General features: G+C 41.5%; 1 protein-coding gene across 5 annotated transcripts in view; it reads right to left on the reverse strand.

The window, feature by feature from the left end:
• The window catches only part of CALD1 (caldesmon 1), a 200,784-nt gene that overhangs the window by 38,890 nt on the left and 140,927 nt on the right, over positions 1-20,967 (reverse strand). For 2 of the 5 annotated variants that reach the window (XM_074144469.1, XM_074144468.1), the window contains exon 1: positions 17,739-18,084. The exons of the other annotated variants lie outside the window; for them this stretch is intronic. In XM_074144469.1, the coding sequence (XP_074000570.1) occupies positions 17,739-17,785 (47 nt within the window). In that variant the 5' untranslated portion in view covers positions 17,786-18,084. Of the gene's footprint in view, positions 1-17,738; positions 18,085-20,967 lie in introns of those variants that run through there. 5 annotated transcript variants of the gene reach the window in all.

Here is a 20,967-nt window from a genome sequence, read left to right on the forward strand (position 1 = left end):
TTTAACAACTAATTTTTTGTTTCAGCTGAGGAAAGTCTTTGGATTATTTACATTGGTTAAGGATCTGGCTGTGACATTGTTATTTTGTTTGCATGACAAAACCATTGAGTATGTGAACAAAAATGTCTTCTGAGAGGTCCAGCTTGAGTACATTCTTATTTATGGTTTCCTTCCATTTGATGTTTTTGAGATTTAGGTTTTTTCACAGGTAAGGCAAGAGTAGGTACACTCATCCCTTTAACAGTTTGATTCTAAAAAAAAATAAGGTGTAAGAAATCCACATGGAAGAATGAAGTATAAAATATGATATGCAAGCCAATAACCGCAAGGGAAAATGACTCCATACTGATGACAAAAATACTCGGTGAGTAGCAAGTAATTCATGCCAAAAGTAGCCAGGAATTTTATTTCATTGCCGAAGATGGCACTGAAGCATCTAGGGCAGATCCTGGCTTCCCAAATCACTGGTTTCTGTTGAAAATGTAAGTTTCAGTTGCGCAGACGCCCAGGATTTCCAATGCCTTGTCTCACTTGCAGTTTTCTGCTCGTAACAACACTGTTGCTTTGGTTTTAGATTCAAGCCCTAAAACCTGGGCCTCGTAGTTAGAGCCAGTCTGTAACATCACTGCATCATTCTGCACAAAGGCAGAATGACTCATGCAAGCGCCTATTTTTTTTTTTTTTTTTTTCCTCATGGCTGAAAACTGATGATCTGTTTCATAATATGAAATGCAAGCAGATTCTCCAACCACATTCATGTAAGTCTGGTAAATCGCCTCCGAGTACCTCAGCCTAAATTGCACGCAGGGCCGCTAACATGAAGGGTAAAAACCTTCAGCTACTGAAACAATGTCAAATTTCCCTCCGACATATATTATATATAGATAAAAGCGCTTGTTGGAAAAGTCCCAGGGAAAAGCATGTAATTCTCTCAATATGTGAAGTCTGTAATGCTCTGCAGTTTTCATTCACAATAGATTTGATGTTGACCTGTCCATGAGCAGTGCGGTATATTTAACCTGTTTTAATTTAGAAGTTTCACATGCAAAGAAAAAAAAAAAAAAGTAACTGGGCAGAAAACAATAATTGGCCAGGTGCCTTCTAGCTGATAACTATTACTTTTTTATTGCTTTCCCTGAAGCTTAGTGGAATTCACCCAGAAATCTGTTTCCCTGACAGATGACAAACATGCAAAAAAGTGTACAGAACAAGCTTACTTTTTCATACTTAAAAAGTGGGAGCAAAATCCAATCGCTGTGCATACCACTGTGGCTGATGTGGTATGTGTCGAGTCTGTAGCAAATTGCTTTCTGCTTGCTGCCACCACCTCCAGTTTCTAGTGCTTTATTGCATATAAAACCCAAAATAATTTATGCCACAGCCTTACCCAGTAATATTTCAGGCATATGACTTGAGAATAATGGGCACTTTGCCTAGCTGAGGTATAAGTAAGGACTTACAGGATTCATCCCAGAATATACAATCCACAATTGCTATAAAGCCAAATCAGAAATTTTCTTTCTTGTGGCTTTGGGCCCCTGTATTCAATATGGATTTCAAGGCACTTTTATACCTCAAATTGCTAGCTTACTAAATGTATACAAAGTTAAGATCTAACTCCTCCTCGCTTACATTTCATTGCAAATAAAACTCCAACTGACACGAATGAGAGGTTTACTCAAGACAGGAGAAATTAAAAATGAAGATGACATTGAGACATGAGCATTTGTAACTTAAATAAGCTCCCCTGCATATTGAGAATTGTGGTCTTTCTAGAAAATATGCAAAAGATTTGAGGAATGAAACCTACATTTTCTTACAGGCACCTTTAGGCAAACTGTCATCTCCAATGTGTCATGCTCAAGCTACAAGTTCTGTATTTCTTCCAAACATCTTTTTAACTCATACAAAATTCACGTCATCAACTATGGTATCTATCAGAGGTCTTTAAATGAAGGCAAGGGAGGGAAGAAAGGCATGAGGTGGACCGTTTTCTCATCCTGTGTAGTCATGTCATTAAACTGTGGCACTGAGGTAGGTATAGGCAGGAATGGACACCACATCAGACAGCCTGTGGGGAATCTGGAGCAAAAGCACACAAGGAACTCTGCAGCCTTACGGGCAAGAACCTGAACAAGAGCACAGGACCATTTTTCATGGCCCAACAGCAATTTTCTTCTACATATATTTTTTACACATACATATATAAAATTTATATATTTTCTCAGCAATGAATATGAGAAACAGTTGTTCTTCCTATTTAAAAATAATAAACTCGCATCACATGCAATATATTTTTTCCACCAGAGGCTGGAGTGGAAATAGTTTTGTCTTTAGGAAGTACAGTTTTTTCTTTTATTCAAGCACAATAGTTATAATGAATTTCAAGAGGATTCCCAATTACTATTGTTCACTTTTCTTCTACCTGTAGAAATGGTCTAGTTTTGCCAAGTTTTCTGATGCAACCAAATGCAAGTGAGTGCTATTACTGAACAATGCTATATCTCCTCCAGCTTGGACTCCCAAAATGCAACTCAAAGTTGCAGCTTAAGTAGAACAGGATCTGTCTTCATCCTGTACGTGGAAGATGTAGCTTGAGAGGGGTAAACTAATGAATTAAGAGGGGGTAAAATACAATAGATTCAGCTTATTTTTTAGAGTGGTATAAGTACCTTCCAGCTGAATTGGACTTTTCAGTTTCTTTATACTTGGGATTAGGGTGAAATAGCAACTTCAACGTTTTTTATGCCAGGCTTTCTACAGCATCCCAGTGTTTCTTCCTAATGGTTCAATTCTGAGGGCAGCAATGGCAAAAAGCAGACCTTCCAGACAAGCCTTGCTACTGTAAGCACAATCTCAGCTAGGTGAGCTAAAACCAGATTTACAGAACATGATGCTCAGAGCACAGACTGCATCCACCGTAGTGCAGCTATTGTAGTGACAGAAACAAGGGATATTTTAGCAAGGTTTTGCTACAGAGACAAAGTCAAGGAGACTGGATGGAAGGAGAGTTCGCTTTCACTCTTCTCTGTTCAGTGTCCAGTTTAGCCCTGTAACTGCAGCAGGTAATGTCTTCTGAAGGAAAAAAAGCTTAAACTTTTTTTACAAAAAGATTATTTCTGGTGTTTTATTCCATAACAGTATACTGCACCATCCCAAATCAGCAAACAAAAACAAAGCTATGATTTCAGAAAAGCACAAACTGAATTATTATAAACGTCAACGTATACAACGTTGACCTGGAAACCCAGCCTTCAGTTTGATCTGCTTCTTTACTTTCACCCTGGTTACCTCCTTTAAGGCTTGTTTAATACAACACGCTAGGAAATAGAGTCTCTTAAACCAACACTTGCATTTCATTCACTCCACAAGGATCGCTGCATTTTAAGATGAAGTGCCCATGAGGATAGGTCTCATACATGGGAAGCTTCTTTAGTTTCAACCTGTACTTGCCCCACTAAATATCATATAAGGACAAACTGTAAAAAAGTTAACTCAGAGAACCACTGGATTCATCAACACCAAAGCAACCTCAGTCACACACTCTAATCCTCCATCACCATGCCCAATATACTCACAACCAACTTCCAGCATACATCTATTCACCATCCACCCTGCCAAAATAAGTTGTGAAATTTGAGATGAAACGTGGTTTTAGTTTTCGAAGATGACAAATCTCTGTGAGCAGAATCCCCTGTTGAACTCATGTTTTTTTGGCACTTGCCTGCCAGCTTTTGCAGGGTGTAATGAGGAACCAGGGGCCAGGACTCTACAGTGGGTGAATCGTGGAATCATAAAATGGTTTGGGTTTGAAGGGACCTTAAAAATCATCTAGTTCCGACCCCCCTGCCATGGGCAGGGACACCTCCCACTAGACCAGGAATCCTAAAGGGAAGAAAGTTCATGGCATCATGTTGACTGATATCAGGGACTACACCCACCAATATTGCTGGACCCATCTTGAAAGGAGTTATTTCACCTATCACTGAAATGCAGCTGCATCTAGGGTGCATCAACATGTAGGTTACAGTTGTGGCTCCAAAGCTGAAACAGCAATCTCTGATTTAGGACTGACACTGAAATTGGTTATGGATTTGAACAAGACTGGGACAGTATAGTGGGACAGGAAGGAGGAATGTGGAAGCAGGGATCAAACAAGGACTGCAGCTGTAGGAAGGGGCCTGGAATGGAACATCTCCCTAGGCTGGGGAGGGGGAGAGAGGAGATACAGACAGCAGCAATAGATGAGGAGCCTCCATCCTGCAGGGCACAAGATGGAGAATGGAAAAATGTTGATGGAGAAATACTCGGAAAACAGGGAAGAGGGAGAGACGTGTCAGGGAGTAGCAAGGACAAAGAAAGCATCGATTTGGGTAAGTGGCTCTGCCATCAACATCCAGCATCCAGCCTAGTTCAAACAGCTGTCCAGGACCTGGAGAGCCAAAACTCACAATGGTTGACAGAACAGAAACTGTAAGATTGCGGGTCATGATTACCCAGACTACACATCATCCAGTAACTCCTTCACCCTTGCCTGAAATGTTATATGATCTGAAATGCATACAAACGGTCAGAATCTGCTATTTTTATTGCTCGATTCATCAAAAGTATGGGTGTTAGTGTTATCCTGGGCTCTGTGAAGCATCAAAACTCCTCTGTATTTCCCAGGGGATTACAGATTGTAACTAAATGACTATCGCTCAGAGCCAGACAGGTCTCTGAAGATGTCTGCTGGAGCTTTCAGAAACACAGCAAAGGCTGTGCTGCACGAACAAAGTACAAGGCATGTATTTGCACACAGGGAGCCTGGAAAAATAATTTTACCAGATAATTATTCAGATAGTCATAGAATAATCTTTTTTTCATCCTCTCTTCCCGACACAAAATATGCAAAAGGAGGACACAGCCTTAACATACCGCAGCAGACTAAATATTGAAATAAACGCTGCAAACAGGAAAGCAGCTGAAATCTAAGAGCAGAACATGCACCAAAACAGAGCAGACTGTGAAGCCTAATGCTAACTGAAATAAACCACTTCAGGGGGGATACGGCATTGCAAATACATTCAGTGCTACAACATATGGTGAACAGGAAAAAAAAAAGTTAATGAAAATCAGATGTTTCAAAGTTTTCTGGTACCGAATCCCCATGCACACAACTCACGGATGCTGTGCAGGTGCAGATTTGGTTTCAAGGGAAATTCATGGCTGTTCACTTTTAACATGGACAAGCATCTGTCTCTTTCTCAGGTGTTTAAGAAACATACTGTCAACAGCCAAGGTGATTAGAAGACATTTTCAGTGAGACAGCAGAGGAATTATGAGTGCAGATCCTGTCATTTGCCAACAGGATTAGGGGCAGATACATTCCATGCATCTCTACAAAAGCAAATCCCAATGTGTCTTTCACCTTCATGAAAGGTAAAAAAGCCTTCCATAAAATAGGCCCGTACAGATACGCAAGGTCACGTACAGCACTTTGAACAGCACACTAATGCTTCAATGATTTGCAGACATCATATAACAGCACTGAGCAATTTAAACAGCTGGAAGTTTGAAATGCAGCCATTGCAACTACACCCGCATAAACACAATAAAATATCCTGGCTTTATCCTTTCAATTAGTTTTCCCTTAGATGTGCCTGTTCCCCTTACGTTGCTCCACTGTGATCCTTATTCCAGGAGAAGTTACTTGTAAGAAACTACTAAATGACTCACTCAATGTATTGGAGAATGTATGTGGAAAGTTGAGTGAGTTCATGAGAGCTGATCAATTGCACTAAAAATACAAATCTAAAACCCACTGTTCTTTGTTAAGAGTTAAAAAACTCCAAACTTTTCACAGAAGTATAGCATCCAACAAAAACCTCTCCCATTTCAAAGATTCATTAACAAATCATCTACAGTTATAAGTTATTCACAGAAAATACCCAGATAAAAACTAAGAAATGGAAGAAAATAGCAATTTGTTTGCCCTAGAAGTTCCCAAAGTCTGTGGGCTTCCAATGGGACGTACACAGTTGCTAGAGGCATAAGGCACCTAACATAGAGAAACTGCCCTGTGCAGATACTGTGCCAGAGTAAGGGGCGGGTTCTGCAACATACAGCATGTTTTCAAATCACAGCAATTATTGTGGTGCTTTTTTTTTTTTTCTAATTTCAGTTTCGTTCTGTAATAGCTGTTTTTCACATAGGGAACCAGTCTGTAATAGCTATTGCAAAATGCTTTATACTGTAGCATCCCCACACAGGTGAGCTCTGCATGGACACGTGGAGCTGAGTAGTAGTACCAGTTGTACATTCACAGTAAGTTATTGATCAGGTCCCGTTGGTTCTTTGGCAAATCTTCCACTGCCAAACAGCCATCCTAACTGGCTCCTCTCAGCACCTTCTGAGTTTCATGCTCATCAGATACAAACCATGGCCCTAAGCTTTCAGTCCTTGTCCCAGCTCCAGCCTGCCCAACAGGCAAAATACATTCACACTTCTCCGGCATCGGCATGATCTCCGGCATCGGCATCTTGGTAGCAGGAGAGGGCACCCAGCACTAACCTGGGCAGGATCTATGAGGTCTGGGTTGCTTCCAGATAACAATGAGTGTGCCCTTGTCAGAGAGCAAGGCATTATTTCGTGTTGTGATTTTCCTTGCTTCCGCACACCATGACAAAAGCACTGGTCCACAAAGCATGGGTTTGATGCCACATAACACATACTTTTTCTTATCTGCATTTCATCATACTGCTAAAAGAAATGCCAGGTGAATGCAAGGCAGCAAAGGTGAAGGAGTATAGAAAATGGGACTACAGAAGACAGAAGTGTGATCAACAGTAGAGGTGAGAGAAGGTGGGCAACAAGGTGGGGAGGATAGCAAAGGACTGCCAAGGTAAGAAAGCTATAGGGCTAATGGGAACAGACTGCAAGCGAAAGCAAAAGAGCCTCATTCCAAATGTGAGAGGAGATGAGAGATTATAAGTTTCCATCACCAAGAAGCAAAGCCTTTTTACAGATTCAACTGACATTTTTAAAGAAAAGGTAATCAAACATTTCATCATTAAACACCCATATACAAATGTTTAAGCCAAGGCTTCTGGTATAATCCATTACATTCCAAGAGTGAATGCAGACAGATGGCTATTTTCCCCTCGCTATATTAGTACTTGGCACTTGCTAACTTCTTTCCATCAAAAGATCTCAACATGCTTTACAAGTGTTAATTAATCCTTGCAACCCCTTCTGACTTCCACAGGGTGGGTATTATTACCACTATAATGCCAGCTTACGGAATGGAAAAACAGAGACGTAGACAAACGTACATCTTTTAGCCTGAACCACGCAGCAGGTAAGATTCTCGCTTTGGCTGCACTACTCCAAGCCTGCTCAAAAACCTGTTGAAGCTACGAGGAGCTTTTCCAGCAACTTCCAAAGGGAGTTGTTGCAGGTATGCAGACTCTTTCCTCCCAGGCCCGTCTCTAACAGCTGCACTGTGCTGACTTCCATCGCTGTGCCTGAAAGCGTGTGAAAGCCACTGGCAGAATTGATTATCCTGGGACCTTTTTTTGCTGGCATACTGAACAAAGAGACAACCTCCCCTGAGCTCTCTCTGAGCAAGTGATAACCTGCCTCTCCTTTGCGTAATGCCTACTGTTGCTAAGTACTCCCAAATCAGTAGTTTACATTTTAACAAGAGTTGTGCCTGCTGGGAAATGGGAAAAGAAGGGCGAACAGCTAGTTTAGCCCAGGGGATCTTGAGGCCGTGTCACTGTGAAAGCACCTCAGGCTTTGCGCAGGGGTCAGCATGCCTCAACGCAGCCTGGCACCTTTTTGAAGCATTGGGATGTGAACTGAGATAAACTTAAATAACTGAAAGTATGGAAAATGGGGTGAAGGATCCTCACCTTGCCATTGGGAAGCAAGGAGTTCGCTTGCTGCCAAGCCTTTCTGCTTCTCAAGCTTCAACAGATGCAGAAAGCCAACTTGGTGAGGTAGGACTCCCAAAAGGTGACTGAGTGAGAAAACACCGCCTCTACACCAGAGAGATTTTAGTTCCACAGAAACTGTAGAAGACATCACATGGGAAGGTTTCTGTGTACCCACTGCTCTAACTGCACCCTCTTCAGTCCCACAGTGCAGATGAGACTGACATTAATATCAGCCAACCCTTCCAACACTGGCTATTGCCGGATGTCATTTTGATTCAAAGTCAAAATCTTTCCTGTCTCACTTGCAGTGCAACACAGAAGACTGCTTCAGGAAGCCACCGAGACTCCTATAACAAGGCATTTGCACAGCAGACAGATCCTTAGGAATAACAACACAAAGGAATAGACTTAGACTTGATCCAAACATGCAATGGTTCATCCAAGTATCCTCTTCCCAGCAATCCATAGTAACTATTCATATACGCACACCAAGCCCATTACAAGGAAAATGCAATTCAATTTACCCTTTTATGAAAGTTATCACTGAATTTAAGTCACGCATCCTGAAAGGCACTGGGAGGGGCCAAAACCGAAGCACTGGAGAGCAAATCTCTGTTTAATATACTTCTGTGAAAATATAACATTTGGCAAGCAAGGATTTGGCAATGTAAAATGCAGAATATTTGGCACAATAAAAAATTAGGACAAGCATAACAGAATATGAATGCCTGCTCACGAAGAGTGTGGTCAAACCTGTTACCACAACTCAATTGGCTGAGATTACTTAGTAAATAAAAATATGGTAATCATCTGTCTGAAGAAGATAAAGTTTAGCAGCTATGAGGTAACAAAAGGGTCTGGGTATCAGCAATCCTCCAAATTGGAAAAATAAGTTAAGCCTGCGTTTAACTCAAGCTAACAGGCTGGTAGTTCACATGTTAAATATAGGATTTAGCATTTGGCCCCTCTCTGCTACAAGTTCCTGCATGAGATGCTTAAGCTCCCTTGTGCTTCAGTTCCCATCTGACTAACGCACAGGAATGTTTGGTGAAAAACATCATCCATTTGAGGGATCCAGAGGCTAGCACAACGGGCATTACCTACATCAAAAAGGTATGATAAGACTAATTGATCTAATGCAAACACAGGCATAAAACTTAACTCAAACACTAGCAATCTTCTGCCAATGAGGTGATCTTGGATGTACTTATGGGTGCTTCTGCCAGCTCAAGATGAGTATGACAGAGTAACTATCAGTGTTAGTGCATAGCTATAAGCACATACAAACAGTTTTTCTGGACTTTTGCCCAAAGTTTGCTCAAAATACTCCCACAAAAATCACCAAAGATTTGGGAAGCTCCCAGGAAGGCCTCACTATCTACTTTCCTACATAACAGAGAAAACTTCCAAATGGTTTTCTCCTCTGTTTCAGGTCCCCAGAAGCTTTTCCAGTTCCAACTTCTTCTCACACGCCAGGCAGCCCCTGTCACTCCTAACGGCATTTTAATAGGTGTCTCCATCTTCTTCCTCTGCACCTGTGAGCCCTGCGCCTTAAATTCTCCCAAGCCTAAACCTCCCTATTTGCCTACCCTTGCCACACTATCAGCCTTTTCAGGGTTCAGGCTCTCACTGAAATGACATCATGCATCTTGAGAAGTGCTGGAAGGGACTGAAAGCCAGGCACCAGGCACTACACAGTAAAGTCTCTGCTTGCTATAATCTTGTGAAAACTGTAATTATACTCTTTTTGGGTAAAGAAAACACATTGGTATGATTGCCAGGGCAGAACAGCACAAGAAACAAGTAGCACACAGAGAATGTAACAGAAACCAATACCATTCCATAGGTTCAGAGCATTCACCTTTCTAAGTTCAGAGGCTAACAGCACAGGACTGGATGGGAGGTACCAAGCCAGACTGTCTGCTATCTGATCACTCCACAGGGTGTTGGGTGAGTTTGAGAGAGAGAGAATCCAGGAAATCGAGTAACGAATTAAGCCCATGGCTGTCCCAAAAGGACAAAGGACCAAATACAGCTCTCAGGTATGCACAAGACAGGAATATTTGTCCTCAACTGGATGGGCTGCAAATTATCGCTAATGCACATGCTGTCAGTGGGAGGCTTTCACAGCCACATAGATAAAGACTGGTGGGAACACCAAGATAGCACTGCTACAGTGTTGAGAGAGATTTTTGGCATGTTTGTAAGCCTTGAGAAAAAGCTACATTTGCAGAGAACTTCAAAACTGCTTTGCTACCGCCTTTATGCAAATGTAACAGCGGAACTAGAAGGAAGTTTGTTCTCAGCGTTAATCTAACTAAAGTAAAAGTTTAGCTAGCTTTGGAAGCAGATGTGACCTCTGCTAATTAGGCTTTGGGGCTTTTTCAAATCCCGAAAAAGAAAACTGCTGACACAACGTGTCTGACCACTCCTGTTCCAGGAGGAGGCATATGACTAAGGCCAAGATGCACAACACCATCTTACACACCCAGAATCCATGCCAGAGATTGCCCTCCCACAGGAGGAGAGCGATCCTAAAAATCTCCTGCTCCACAGAGGAAAGATGGGTGTTTTGCAAATACACAAAGCTATTATTCAACACTAGTTTAAAAATGGGAGGCTACTTTTGAAGACTTTTGTATGTAAGAGCATACAGTATGGTTGGAACACCTCTCATTCAGGCTTTGTAAAACATCACACGAAACAGTAGCGAGAGAGCTGAAGAAGAAGAATCAAAGAAAGAGGGATAGGAAGCAGCAAAAAAGAGGCCACTGTAGCTCTCAAGAGCTGGAAAGCCAGGAGCAACCTGGAAATGAACAAAGGGACTATAAAGCTTCCACCATGGTCATGTCAGTCTATGATGATTGTCCACATCATTTGTGGATGCTGAAACCTACAGTGTATTGGGCTTTGTGAGGCTCACCCAACTCATGATCCTACTGCTGAGTTACAAACTCCACTACATAAAACGAACAACAACAACAAAAAAAAAAAAAAAACACACAAAAAAACCCCCAAACACCAAACAATAAAAACCTGTAGGAAGGATCATGCCAGGATAGCAACAATTGTGATGCTAGAAGGTACTTCCGTAATTGCACTGAAGCAACTCCAGTGCTGAACGTATTGCAGATGGAATTTGGCAAGCCAAAAAACTCCTGTTCAGAAACATGTAATATATTTTTCCGGTTAAAAAATCTGCAGGCAATTTGGCTATGACAAACCAAACAGAAGCCAAAATCTCATATCCTGTAGTGACAAGTGCACTGGTCTTAAGGACGCACCTCTGGGATAGGCCTCCACATTTCTTAGACTATTGGAGAAAAGAAAACAAGTGCACATGGACTGCTTCCACAGGGGCCGCTTTCTCAATTTTTTAAATGCACAGCACACCAATTAGGAGATATTCTCTGAATAAGGTTTTAAGCTGTCTGGAACAAGAATCATCTCTTTTTTAGTTCCGTAATACAGCAACCTTTACCTGGAGGACCCACAGCAGGACCAGATCCTCCTAAGCAGAGCATAAAGCAGACTGAAAGAGAACTGAAAAAGATTCAGAGTTCGAAACCAAAACTGCTTGCACAGGGCTTATTCTCCCCAATTGACATGCCAGGTTCTGCTGGAGTCCCACTTGCTCAGGAGAATCTGAATATTTCTCACTGTTGCTTAATCAAGGTATATGAAAAAGTAGTGAATGAAAACGCAAAAAAGAAGACAACAAAGTTAGCCAAGTCCCTCATCTTCAAGAGCAATTCTGACTTTGATGAAAAAGGGTCTGAATACAAATAAGCATCAGACAAAAAAAAAACCTTATCAACCCCCCCAAAAAGTGGTTGTGCTTTTGGGAGTAGCCTACTCCTAATGGTGCCTTTGTATGTTTTGTTTAATGCAAACTGGTACACCCAATCCCTGCTATTAATGCTGTTTATTTTTCTTTTCTGCTTTATTATCATCCAAGTTTATCTTTCATATCCTTTGCCTACAGTAAGCTAACCTCAACAATAACAGGATATGTGCTCTAGAATTACTATGATGGGGGGAAAAAGGGGGAAAAAATTGCTTCACAAGTGACACAATCAAACTTGCAATAAATAACTGAGTAATGGAGAAAACTAGGCATTTAAGGACTAGGTTAACCGTTATTCCTCCTAGAGTCAAAGAACCACACTGGGTGGGAAGCAGGCAGTCACTTTAAGTCACTCTTGGTCTCCTGGTGAAGCACAGTGGAGCTGATACTTGGCTTGGTATTTCAGTTACCAAGAGACACACAGAGACTGAGGAAGGAAAGAATTTAAATACCAGCTTCTGCCCTCGCTTGAGACTTTGCTCATCGTAACTCAGTTTAAAACCCCAGGAACTAGATTGACTTCAGATCTGAAGCCTGTATTTAAGCCTGGGATCCGTTACTCATCTCTGGAATTCAATACAGGCCTTCAAAGCAATTTGAAAGAAAAACAGCTGAGCAATTTAAAGCATCAACTAAACCTCGTAGTTATTACTTTTCTTCAGTGATGGATTTTTGAGAAGAGAGAAATTGGATCGTACTGCCTTGGACTAATGTGTGATTTTTCTGACAACTTCACAAACTGTTTAAATGCTTTAGATGTAGAACAACCCACACGGAAAACTGTGTTCCAATGTGCCCACTGTTCCCTGAAAAGGTGATTGCAGTACAGCGTTGTTAAACTTGCAAAAACTTCTCATTACCACATCCAGTTTGTGTGTCAGAGTGAGATTTCGCGGCAACGCTGAACGCTTGTGAAAAAGAGAAGGAAGAGGGGAGGGAAAGGCAAAGCGGGGCACAGGGGAAGTCCTCCCTGACTGTCTGCTCTGCAAAGGATTTGAACTGCAGAAAAGAGGAACCATGTCAGCAAATGCCAAACCAATGCAATACCTGCCAAACCGCACCTTATCCTTCTCAATCAGCAAAAAAATTATCCGCTGCCTGATTTCTCTTACCTCACCAATAAAGGGCTAGGTTTTTTTCCCTTATTAGGACAGTCTCCACGCTGCAAAATTCTGGCTCTAATAAGAGGCTTTAACAATATGTGCTGCACATCAGCACAAAAAGAAAGCAACTAATAAAAATAAAACACAGGAGGAGAATAAAAGGGCTGAGTCCTAAATTAAAAGGGACGACATCAGCTTAGTTCAGGCTCCAAAATTTGATCATAGATTTTATGAAATAGAGAATTAAAATTGGAATGGTTAAATGTATGAAGGCTAACATTTTACAGATATATAATTATAAACTTGGCCCTGCAGCTACTTATACATGTAAGCGGCCTTACTGGAGTCAGGGAGACTTTTTTAATACACTTCAGTGCTTACATGGCTCAAAACATAAATCAAATGTCAGTATATGAGAATAGTACAAAGAAAGGGCTTTTTTAATGTTTTTTTTAACAAAATAAAATGTGAAAGGAGTGAAAAGTAACGAAGTTAGTTAGGTCTCCATGTTTCAATTATTTCAAAAATTGATGGAAGGGTTTTGCCTGGTTGTATTTTTAAATGTATGGGTTTGGACTACCTAGTTTACCGCATCTGCATTATATGGACATATATGCATAGATATGCATCAGTATGGATAGAAGAGCACAGAGAGCCTAACACAATCACTAGTGAATTTCCCTGGTTCTTTTGAAGCTTCTTGTTTTACTCTGAATTGGAAGCAGGGTGGATGGGGAGGCCTGGGACTGCAGGCTTGCCAGGAAAGGGCAAGGCAGGAGTCTGAAGAAGCAGGATGAAGTTCTGACACCCCCATCCCACGCTGGTTGAACACCTATGCCAACAGTGTGGCTGTGGAGGAGCTATCTGGATTTAAGATCTGCGCTAACAAGGAATTTTCTAGTTTTGCTGAAGTGGAAGAAAAAACCCTTGTCAGAGTGAAGTGATATGGAAAATGTTCAGGGCTGTTTTATTTTTATTCAGCCTGAAACAATAACACAAATCCTTCATCTACTTTTATTTCTTTTAACTTTTTTTCTTTAGAATGTAGGTTAACTTGAATTCAATTTGAAGATTCAAAAAAGGATCAGAATGTTTTATTTCAAAAAAATATTGCAAAGATGCAGCTCAGTAATTTCTTATTTAGAAAGCGCCCAAAAAAAACCACCACCATTTTAATTTAAAGAAGTATTTCCTCTTGTTTCCATTTAGACAAAGCTAATCTCACAAACCTGACATGAACTCCCAAACAGTTTGCTCTACACAGAACTCTCCCAATTTTTCTTGGTTTTGCTAAATTTAACTTTTATCAGAAACAATCTCACAGCTCATTCAGGCATTTGGATTCCCAGAGAGTACCAGATTGAGTCTGATATCCCTCACCACTGTCCTGGCTTGAACCAAGGCTTGGAAAGGGTGAAGAATTCAGCTCAGGACTTTCATGAAACTCTCTGGAGTCGCTTGTTCTCTGACCAAATCTTAGAAATTTGATTCTCACAGAGTTACACAACTTCAGACAGACTCAGGTGGATGCCCAAAACTCCACACTAATCCAACTAGGTGCTCCCAACACGCAATGCCTTGCTTGTGCTGGATGAAACAAAACATCTTTCACTGAGGCAAGAAGGCTGTGAAATCTCAGAGATGTTTCCTTATAGACTTATCCTTTCTCTGCCACAATGTTTCGTGCACTAAGGATAACCTCACTCAAAGATGTTTCAGCTCTTCCATTAAATTTCTTCTGACCCACTATGAGAAAAGTTCCTAAATCCAAAATCTTGAACTAGACTTTCAGCCTTCAATAGTCACTGTCCCTATTGATGTGTAGACCAGACACCAAAGCATGTGTATTTTGTTCAGTTGGCAACGACTAATATGTCAAGAATGCTCTGTATACACAGAGTATTATTACCACAGTGTTTAACATAAATATGTGGATCCACCCACAGATAATTTATATTTGCATCAAAAGCACTTACCTACCATCCCAACCGTTTTGGACTTCTTTCCCAGATTATCAGGCACTGAAGTTGTAACTTGGATATAAACAGTGCAGCTCACAAATGGACAGGACATTGTAAGAAAGCTGCCTATTTCTTGGCCCATTGTACACTTGTCACTGTGGGGCAAGAGCCATGTTCAGAGGCTGAGTGGCATTCTTCGCCATCAAAATGGAGACAAATTGTCTCTGTACAAGCTAACACCTTTGTGCATCTGGTCTTTAGTTACATTATGTCCATCTTATTTTACCTCAGAAATGTGAAAAGGCTTTTACAAATTAAGGATTCAGGCCATTGCCCACTGGAGAACAGGAATGAAAAGCATAGCCAATAGAAAAGACCAGAAGGAAACAAAGAGGTGGCTTCAAGTGTAAACGATCAGCATCAATTTCTGAAGCAGAATTAACTAGATAACATAGTGCCACCAACACTGCTGCTGTCTGAAGAAAAGTGTCCTCTTCCACCCTTCTCTTCTCTTAACAAAACTAGCCAAATATCTTACTAGCTAGCCAAGAAACAGAAGAGACAACCTACAATATGGAGAACCAATCAGAAGATGCTGTGAAAGTGTGAACTTCCAACAACGAAACTGCCCATGAACGATCTGTGAAGTTTGAAAAAAAAAAGTTATAATTTGCTGGAAGAAAACATTCTACCTGTTGGCAAGGGAGATTTCTGTTTTCCTTCGAAACTTGCACAGTAAACACTTATTTAGTGTCCAGCAAAATGAGCCAATTCAATTCCCATACATTTGCTAAGCAGTCTTTATATTTTCAGGCCAACCGGAATGATTTCTTGGCTATAACGAGAGCTTCTGCTTTTAATTTCTAGTGTATCAAATGCTAACAGGATTATGTTCAGCTATTTAGCAATTACAAAATTTTCTACAAATACTACAAGTATACTGAGAGCGTAGAGAGTATCTTTAAACGATGCAATTGAAACGATCATATAAAGGGGCCACTAGAGGATATTTGCAAGAAGTTAAAAATCACATTGTGCCTCATTCAAAACGGTGCAATAACAGCCCCCTCCTTTTCCCTGGAGAGTCTCCAGAGAGTTAACTTATAAGGATTTTAATACTCCTTTTTCACTGCAATCTCCTGAGAAGACATGAGCACTTGGAATGATTACGTTATGCCTCAGCCTGGGAAGGGCAGTATTTCATCATGTATTTCACTGAGAAATGCTTTGAAGAAGCTTGTGTGGGTAATGCTAAAGGTGTCTTCCCCACTTATGTCCTGAAGTCACAGAGACGTTTGTTAAAAGGGAATAAATCAATTTCAAAATTTTGGCAACACATTTGATTTCTTTTAAGAGTCCTCACCAAAGAGAGCTTTGCTTTTCTTCCCAAAATATGCTAATGTGAGTCTTAACAAAAGAAAACCCATGTCTGGTTGTCAAGGTTCATCTGCTCTTGTTTAAAAGCTGCTACAGGATACAAATCTCCCAAGATACAGGAAACTGACAGTATAGTAGCTAACCATGCTTCAAGAGGAAAGGACTGAATTGTTTTCACTCAGATACAATTTCACTGACTTCAGTGAACTGACTTCACATAGCATAATTGCAGGCGCTGCGGCGTACACAAGGTAGGGCATCCCTGCCAGCACTCGCCCAACGCTTCGGAGATATGCCAGGCATAAAGTTAGCACACTGCTGGTTCTCTCTCTCACCCAAAGGAGGGTGAAGGAGAATTTCTCTCAGCACTGATATTCAATGATTTTTTATTTTTTTTTAAAGCAGAACAGAACCTGACGTCTAGCTAAACTGACCCTAGTGCAGACCAGTGAAAGGGTCCAAAGATCACCTCAGAGGCTTCAGCCTGGGTCACTGCACTCAGGGTCAGCTCCCCACAGTAGGTATCAAGAGTCAAGGTTTCCACCAGTTATATCAGCACTGAAGTGCCCAAATCTCACCCACTTTGCTTTTTCCTCTCCCTTGCTTTCCTCTCGCACTCGCTGCAGAGCAACTGGTGCTCCGCCACGGCTGCTCCCCATTCCCGTACAGCAGTATGGGAGGGCTGGCTGCCGCGGCTTGTGGCTGTATTCCACCATGGACCAACACAAAACAAACCCATTTGACACAGTCTAGGCTAAATTAGTATTTATTGCCCAATTTCTGAAATCACGATGGATGATTTCAGATTCCTGGAAGGGACTTCTTGGAGGGGCTGAGTTTCAGAAATCCCTGAGTGCTCTCTCCCCCCAAGAGCACACTATTTCATGCTGGAAACTCCAAAAACAGGCACCCAGAAATCCCAGGTTGCTTTTCAAAACCTCTCCCAAATTTTAAACAAAACCCTGATATAAATCACAGTATTTTAGAAACATATTACTGTCCTATTTCCCACATGTAAAGCAGACAAACAAAACAACACAAGACCCAAATAAAGCAGATCGTTTCTTTGGTGATATTATACACATAAATTGATTTTATTCTCTCATTTCCCTCCCACATTCAGAGATGAATGTGCCATGAGGACTTTATTTGCTCAGTGAATTAAGCAATCTGAGTTATCCGAAAACTTTTCACACAAACACGATGAAACTTCTGCAAATTTCCCATTAACAGAACACCAATTAGCAACAACTCATTCCAACATATTCTTCTGCCACTGAAACAAGCAATTTAAATTCTGCAATTCAGGCAAGAGAAAGGCAAAGACTTTTCCTTTAGACAACAGAGCACAACATAGCAAAAAGAGGAGCAAAAGAACCCCCTCTGCATCCAATGCTTATTGCCCAGTTCAACCAGCTTCCCAACTTGTCACATCATTCAGTTCCCCTTTCCCATCGCCACCATCCAGCACTTCCTACACAACACCAAAAGGCTAAATCCATACAGATATCATAATAAATCGGCAACTCACTTGGAAAGGCTTGACAAGTTCTGCCTGCAGTATGATCTGCTGATCATGTCTGCAGCGTATGAATCAGTGCAAACTGCTGCCAGCTCCAGGGAGCAAATGGACGGATGATCAGGGCGTGGAATGAGATAATAAAAATGCCATTATCCTTTTAGGCATGCAAGACTCATTGGATGCTCTTTCCACCCCACAGGTTAACCATTTGGTCGGTCTTGTAACTCCTGTAATGACACTCTCTATTTGCCTATTGTCAAGCTCATTATCTATGTTGTATCCTCCTCCCCTCCCTTCGCCCCCCTCTGCTCTGTAATCATATGATTTTTTTTTTTTTTTTTTTTTTTTTACTGTATTCTCTCTAATAGATCCTCTTTGCTATGTCTGGGCCCCCAGTTGCAGAAATTCCTGCAGATTTCTCAGCTGCTCAACTTGACTGACAAATGCTTGCTTCCCATTCAGCTTTCACAAGAAGCATTTCAGTTTAGCAAGCTTGTCTGAGAACCGAGCAGCCTGAGCATTGCACAGAGGTGCCTTCACAAGTATTTGCTTGTAGGAAAGTCACATTCCAGCCTGCCGAGAGATGATGAGGGGAGAGGACCCAAATATAAAACAATCGTCCAGGAAACAGTCCTCCCTTTGATCGTAAATCATTGCCTAAGCATTTTGCAGGCACTTGCATCCAGTCTAACTTGTGAAAGGTCAAGCTGGATCAGATCGCTCAAAAGACTGGAGGGTGATTGCCAAACAGGAACAAATCCAGAGATGTGGGAAGTAGCTGCAAGCTCAACTGCAGTCAAGGTAAGACCATCTTGTGTTTAGCAAAGGCATTAAAAACAGTGCTGTAAAAATCCAATCTAACAGACTCTCCTCAACGTTCTTCCATCTAATCCAGTGAATGAGGCAGGAAATAGAAATGCAAAAAAAGTGATTTAAATAGAGGCACGATCAGTTATGATTTCACATGCTTGGCTCTCATACCCCTTTAAGCCCGCATATGTGAGTAAACTGAAACAGCTTACTGTGCAGTCCTGCAGCCATTCCACCCCAGGCTCTGATGTTGTTAAACCTCATAAATTACAAGGGTGGGTGTGGATTGATTAATAATCCAAAGGGAAATCTCTACTGCAAGCTCACCCTTCTGTGGGAAGAAGTGTGTGGGTTCAGTAGGTGGCACTCTTACCTTGGAGCATGCACCGAGGCAATCCTGTCTGCATGAAGCCATGGAGGATGCTGGTTGTCCAAGAAGGCATCAATATTGACACGTTTTTTTTTTTTTTTTAGAGATTGCAAGAAACCAATGGCTGCGCTTTGCTTGGGGCACTGATATTCGTTTACATTCTGCTCAAATCCTGCAGTCAATAATTGCATTTTTTTCCTTTCCAAAACTCCCTCTACAGTCCTTTACAGATAGATGAATGATTCCTCTGCAAGAATGTACAAACTCAGGGTTTTTTGCACACCCAGCAACAGGCTTGCAATATCCCAAGAGGTTGCTATTTATTCACACACACATTCTGCAGACCCAGCCCCTTGTTCTAAAGCACTTGTAAAAGTCCCATGTTTTAGTGTATAAAATATGATCATATAAAATTGATGATCAGAGGGATGGAGCACCTCCCCTATGAAGACAGGCTGAGAGAGCTGGGGTTGTTCAGCCTGGAGAAGAGAAGGCTCCAGGGAGACCTCATAGCAGCCTTCCAATATCTGAAGGGAGCCTACAGGAGAGCCAGAGAGGGACTCTGTCAGGAGATGTAGTGACAGGACAAGGGGTAATAGTTTTAAATTGGAAGAGGGGAGATTTAGATGAGATATTGGGAGGAAATTCTTTACTGTGAGGGTGGTGAAGCACTGGAACAGGTCGCCCAGGGAAGTTGTGGATACCCCATCCCTGGAGGTGTTTAAGGCCAGGCTGGATGGGTCTTTGAGCAACCTGGTCTAGTGGAGGTGTCCCTGCCCATGGCAGGGGGTTTGGAACTTGATGATCTTTAAGGTCCCTTCCAACTCTAACCATTCTATGAAATATATCGGAATTCTGGTCTGAAGCAAGGAAAGGCCAACAGTGCTGACTGCAAAGAGAGAAAAGTATGGGTTCCATTTCTGTGATCGCAGAGAGATTTGCAGACGAGATGAGGGTGCAGCAGGCCATCTCCATTTCTCTGACCTTAAGTGAAAGAGGGCACATAAGGCAGTGTGAATGAGTCGAGTCCTTAAAAAATGCTGGTGAGAAGGGAGTCATATTTACTCTCCCTAGAAAAGGTATTTCTACTACTGGGGAATTACAGAAGCAGAATTCTTCCCTCTGGAAGAGCATTACTTAAGCAGAGATTGTATCATTGTTCTGCCAAAATATACATTTTAATCTGATGCCAGATGTAAGAGTTGATGTTTATGAAACTATAAACTGGGTTCCAGGGCAGCCCTACAGATTTCTAATACAGGTCTGTATTTACTACTGTGTGACAGAAAGCGGTGGTTTTTTTTTTTCCAGTTGAGTGAGTTCTACACCCTTTTCAATGCATTCTGGAATAGTTAGGTTATTGCAGTGCTCACAAGCAAAACTGTTTCCACACATGATAAAAATAAAAGCAAATTGACTATCCTCTGAAACATTACACTCTACACCTTCAAAGAATAGTTCCAGATTTTTCAAAAGTCTGCCCCTACTCTCATGCAGATTCTGGCTCTAGCTGGCAAATTTGACCTATTTGTGGGTCATTAGGGACAGAGGTAGGAACAGGGGAAGCCTCCTGCACTTGTAACAGACCCCAGAACTGTTTAAAATGTCCCCATTAGATGAGGACAGTCAGAAGAATCCCAATTTTTTTTTTTCTTTTCCAAATAATATTTTGAATTATAAAAGTCTGGAGGAGCACTTCACTCTAGATAAAACACAATGATTCACATGGTCAGCCTATTTTTCATTTGGAGCAAGACTTCTAACACCAAATTGCATCCTCTTGCCGGTACCTCTACAGTTCTACTGTTAATAGATGTCATTTGCCTGCTGATTGAACAATAAGCAATTCTGGCCACATAAGTCTATCCTCAACTCCTGTGTCATCTTTGCCTGCAAATGGAGAACTGAAGATAAATAAGATGGGTGAATCCCACTTCCAAACAGTATCAAGTCTCTCTGCCCAACTGTCTGTAGCATTAACATGCCAGAGGCATCCTTGTCAACAACTGCTCGATACACTCTGCAGGTTGGTGTCCCACATATTAATTTTTCATTTGA

The sequence above is a fragment of the Numenius arquata genome, chromosome 2 (assembly GCF_964106895.1).
Source record: "Numenius arquata chromosome 2, bNumArq3.hap1.1, whole genome shotgun sequence".
Lineage (NCBI taxonomy): Eukaryota > Metazoa > Chordata > Aves > Charadriiformes > Scolopacidae > Numenius > Numenius arquata.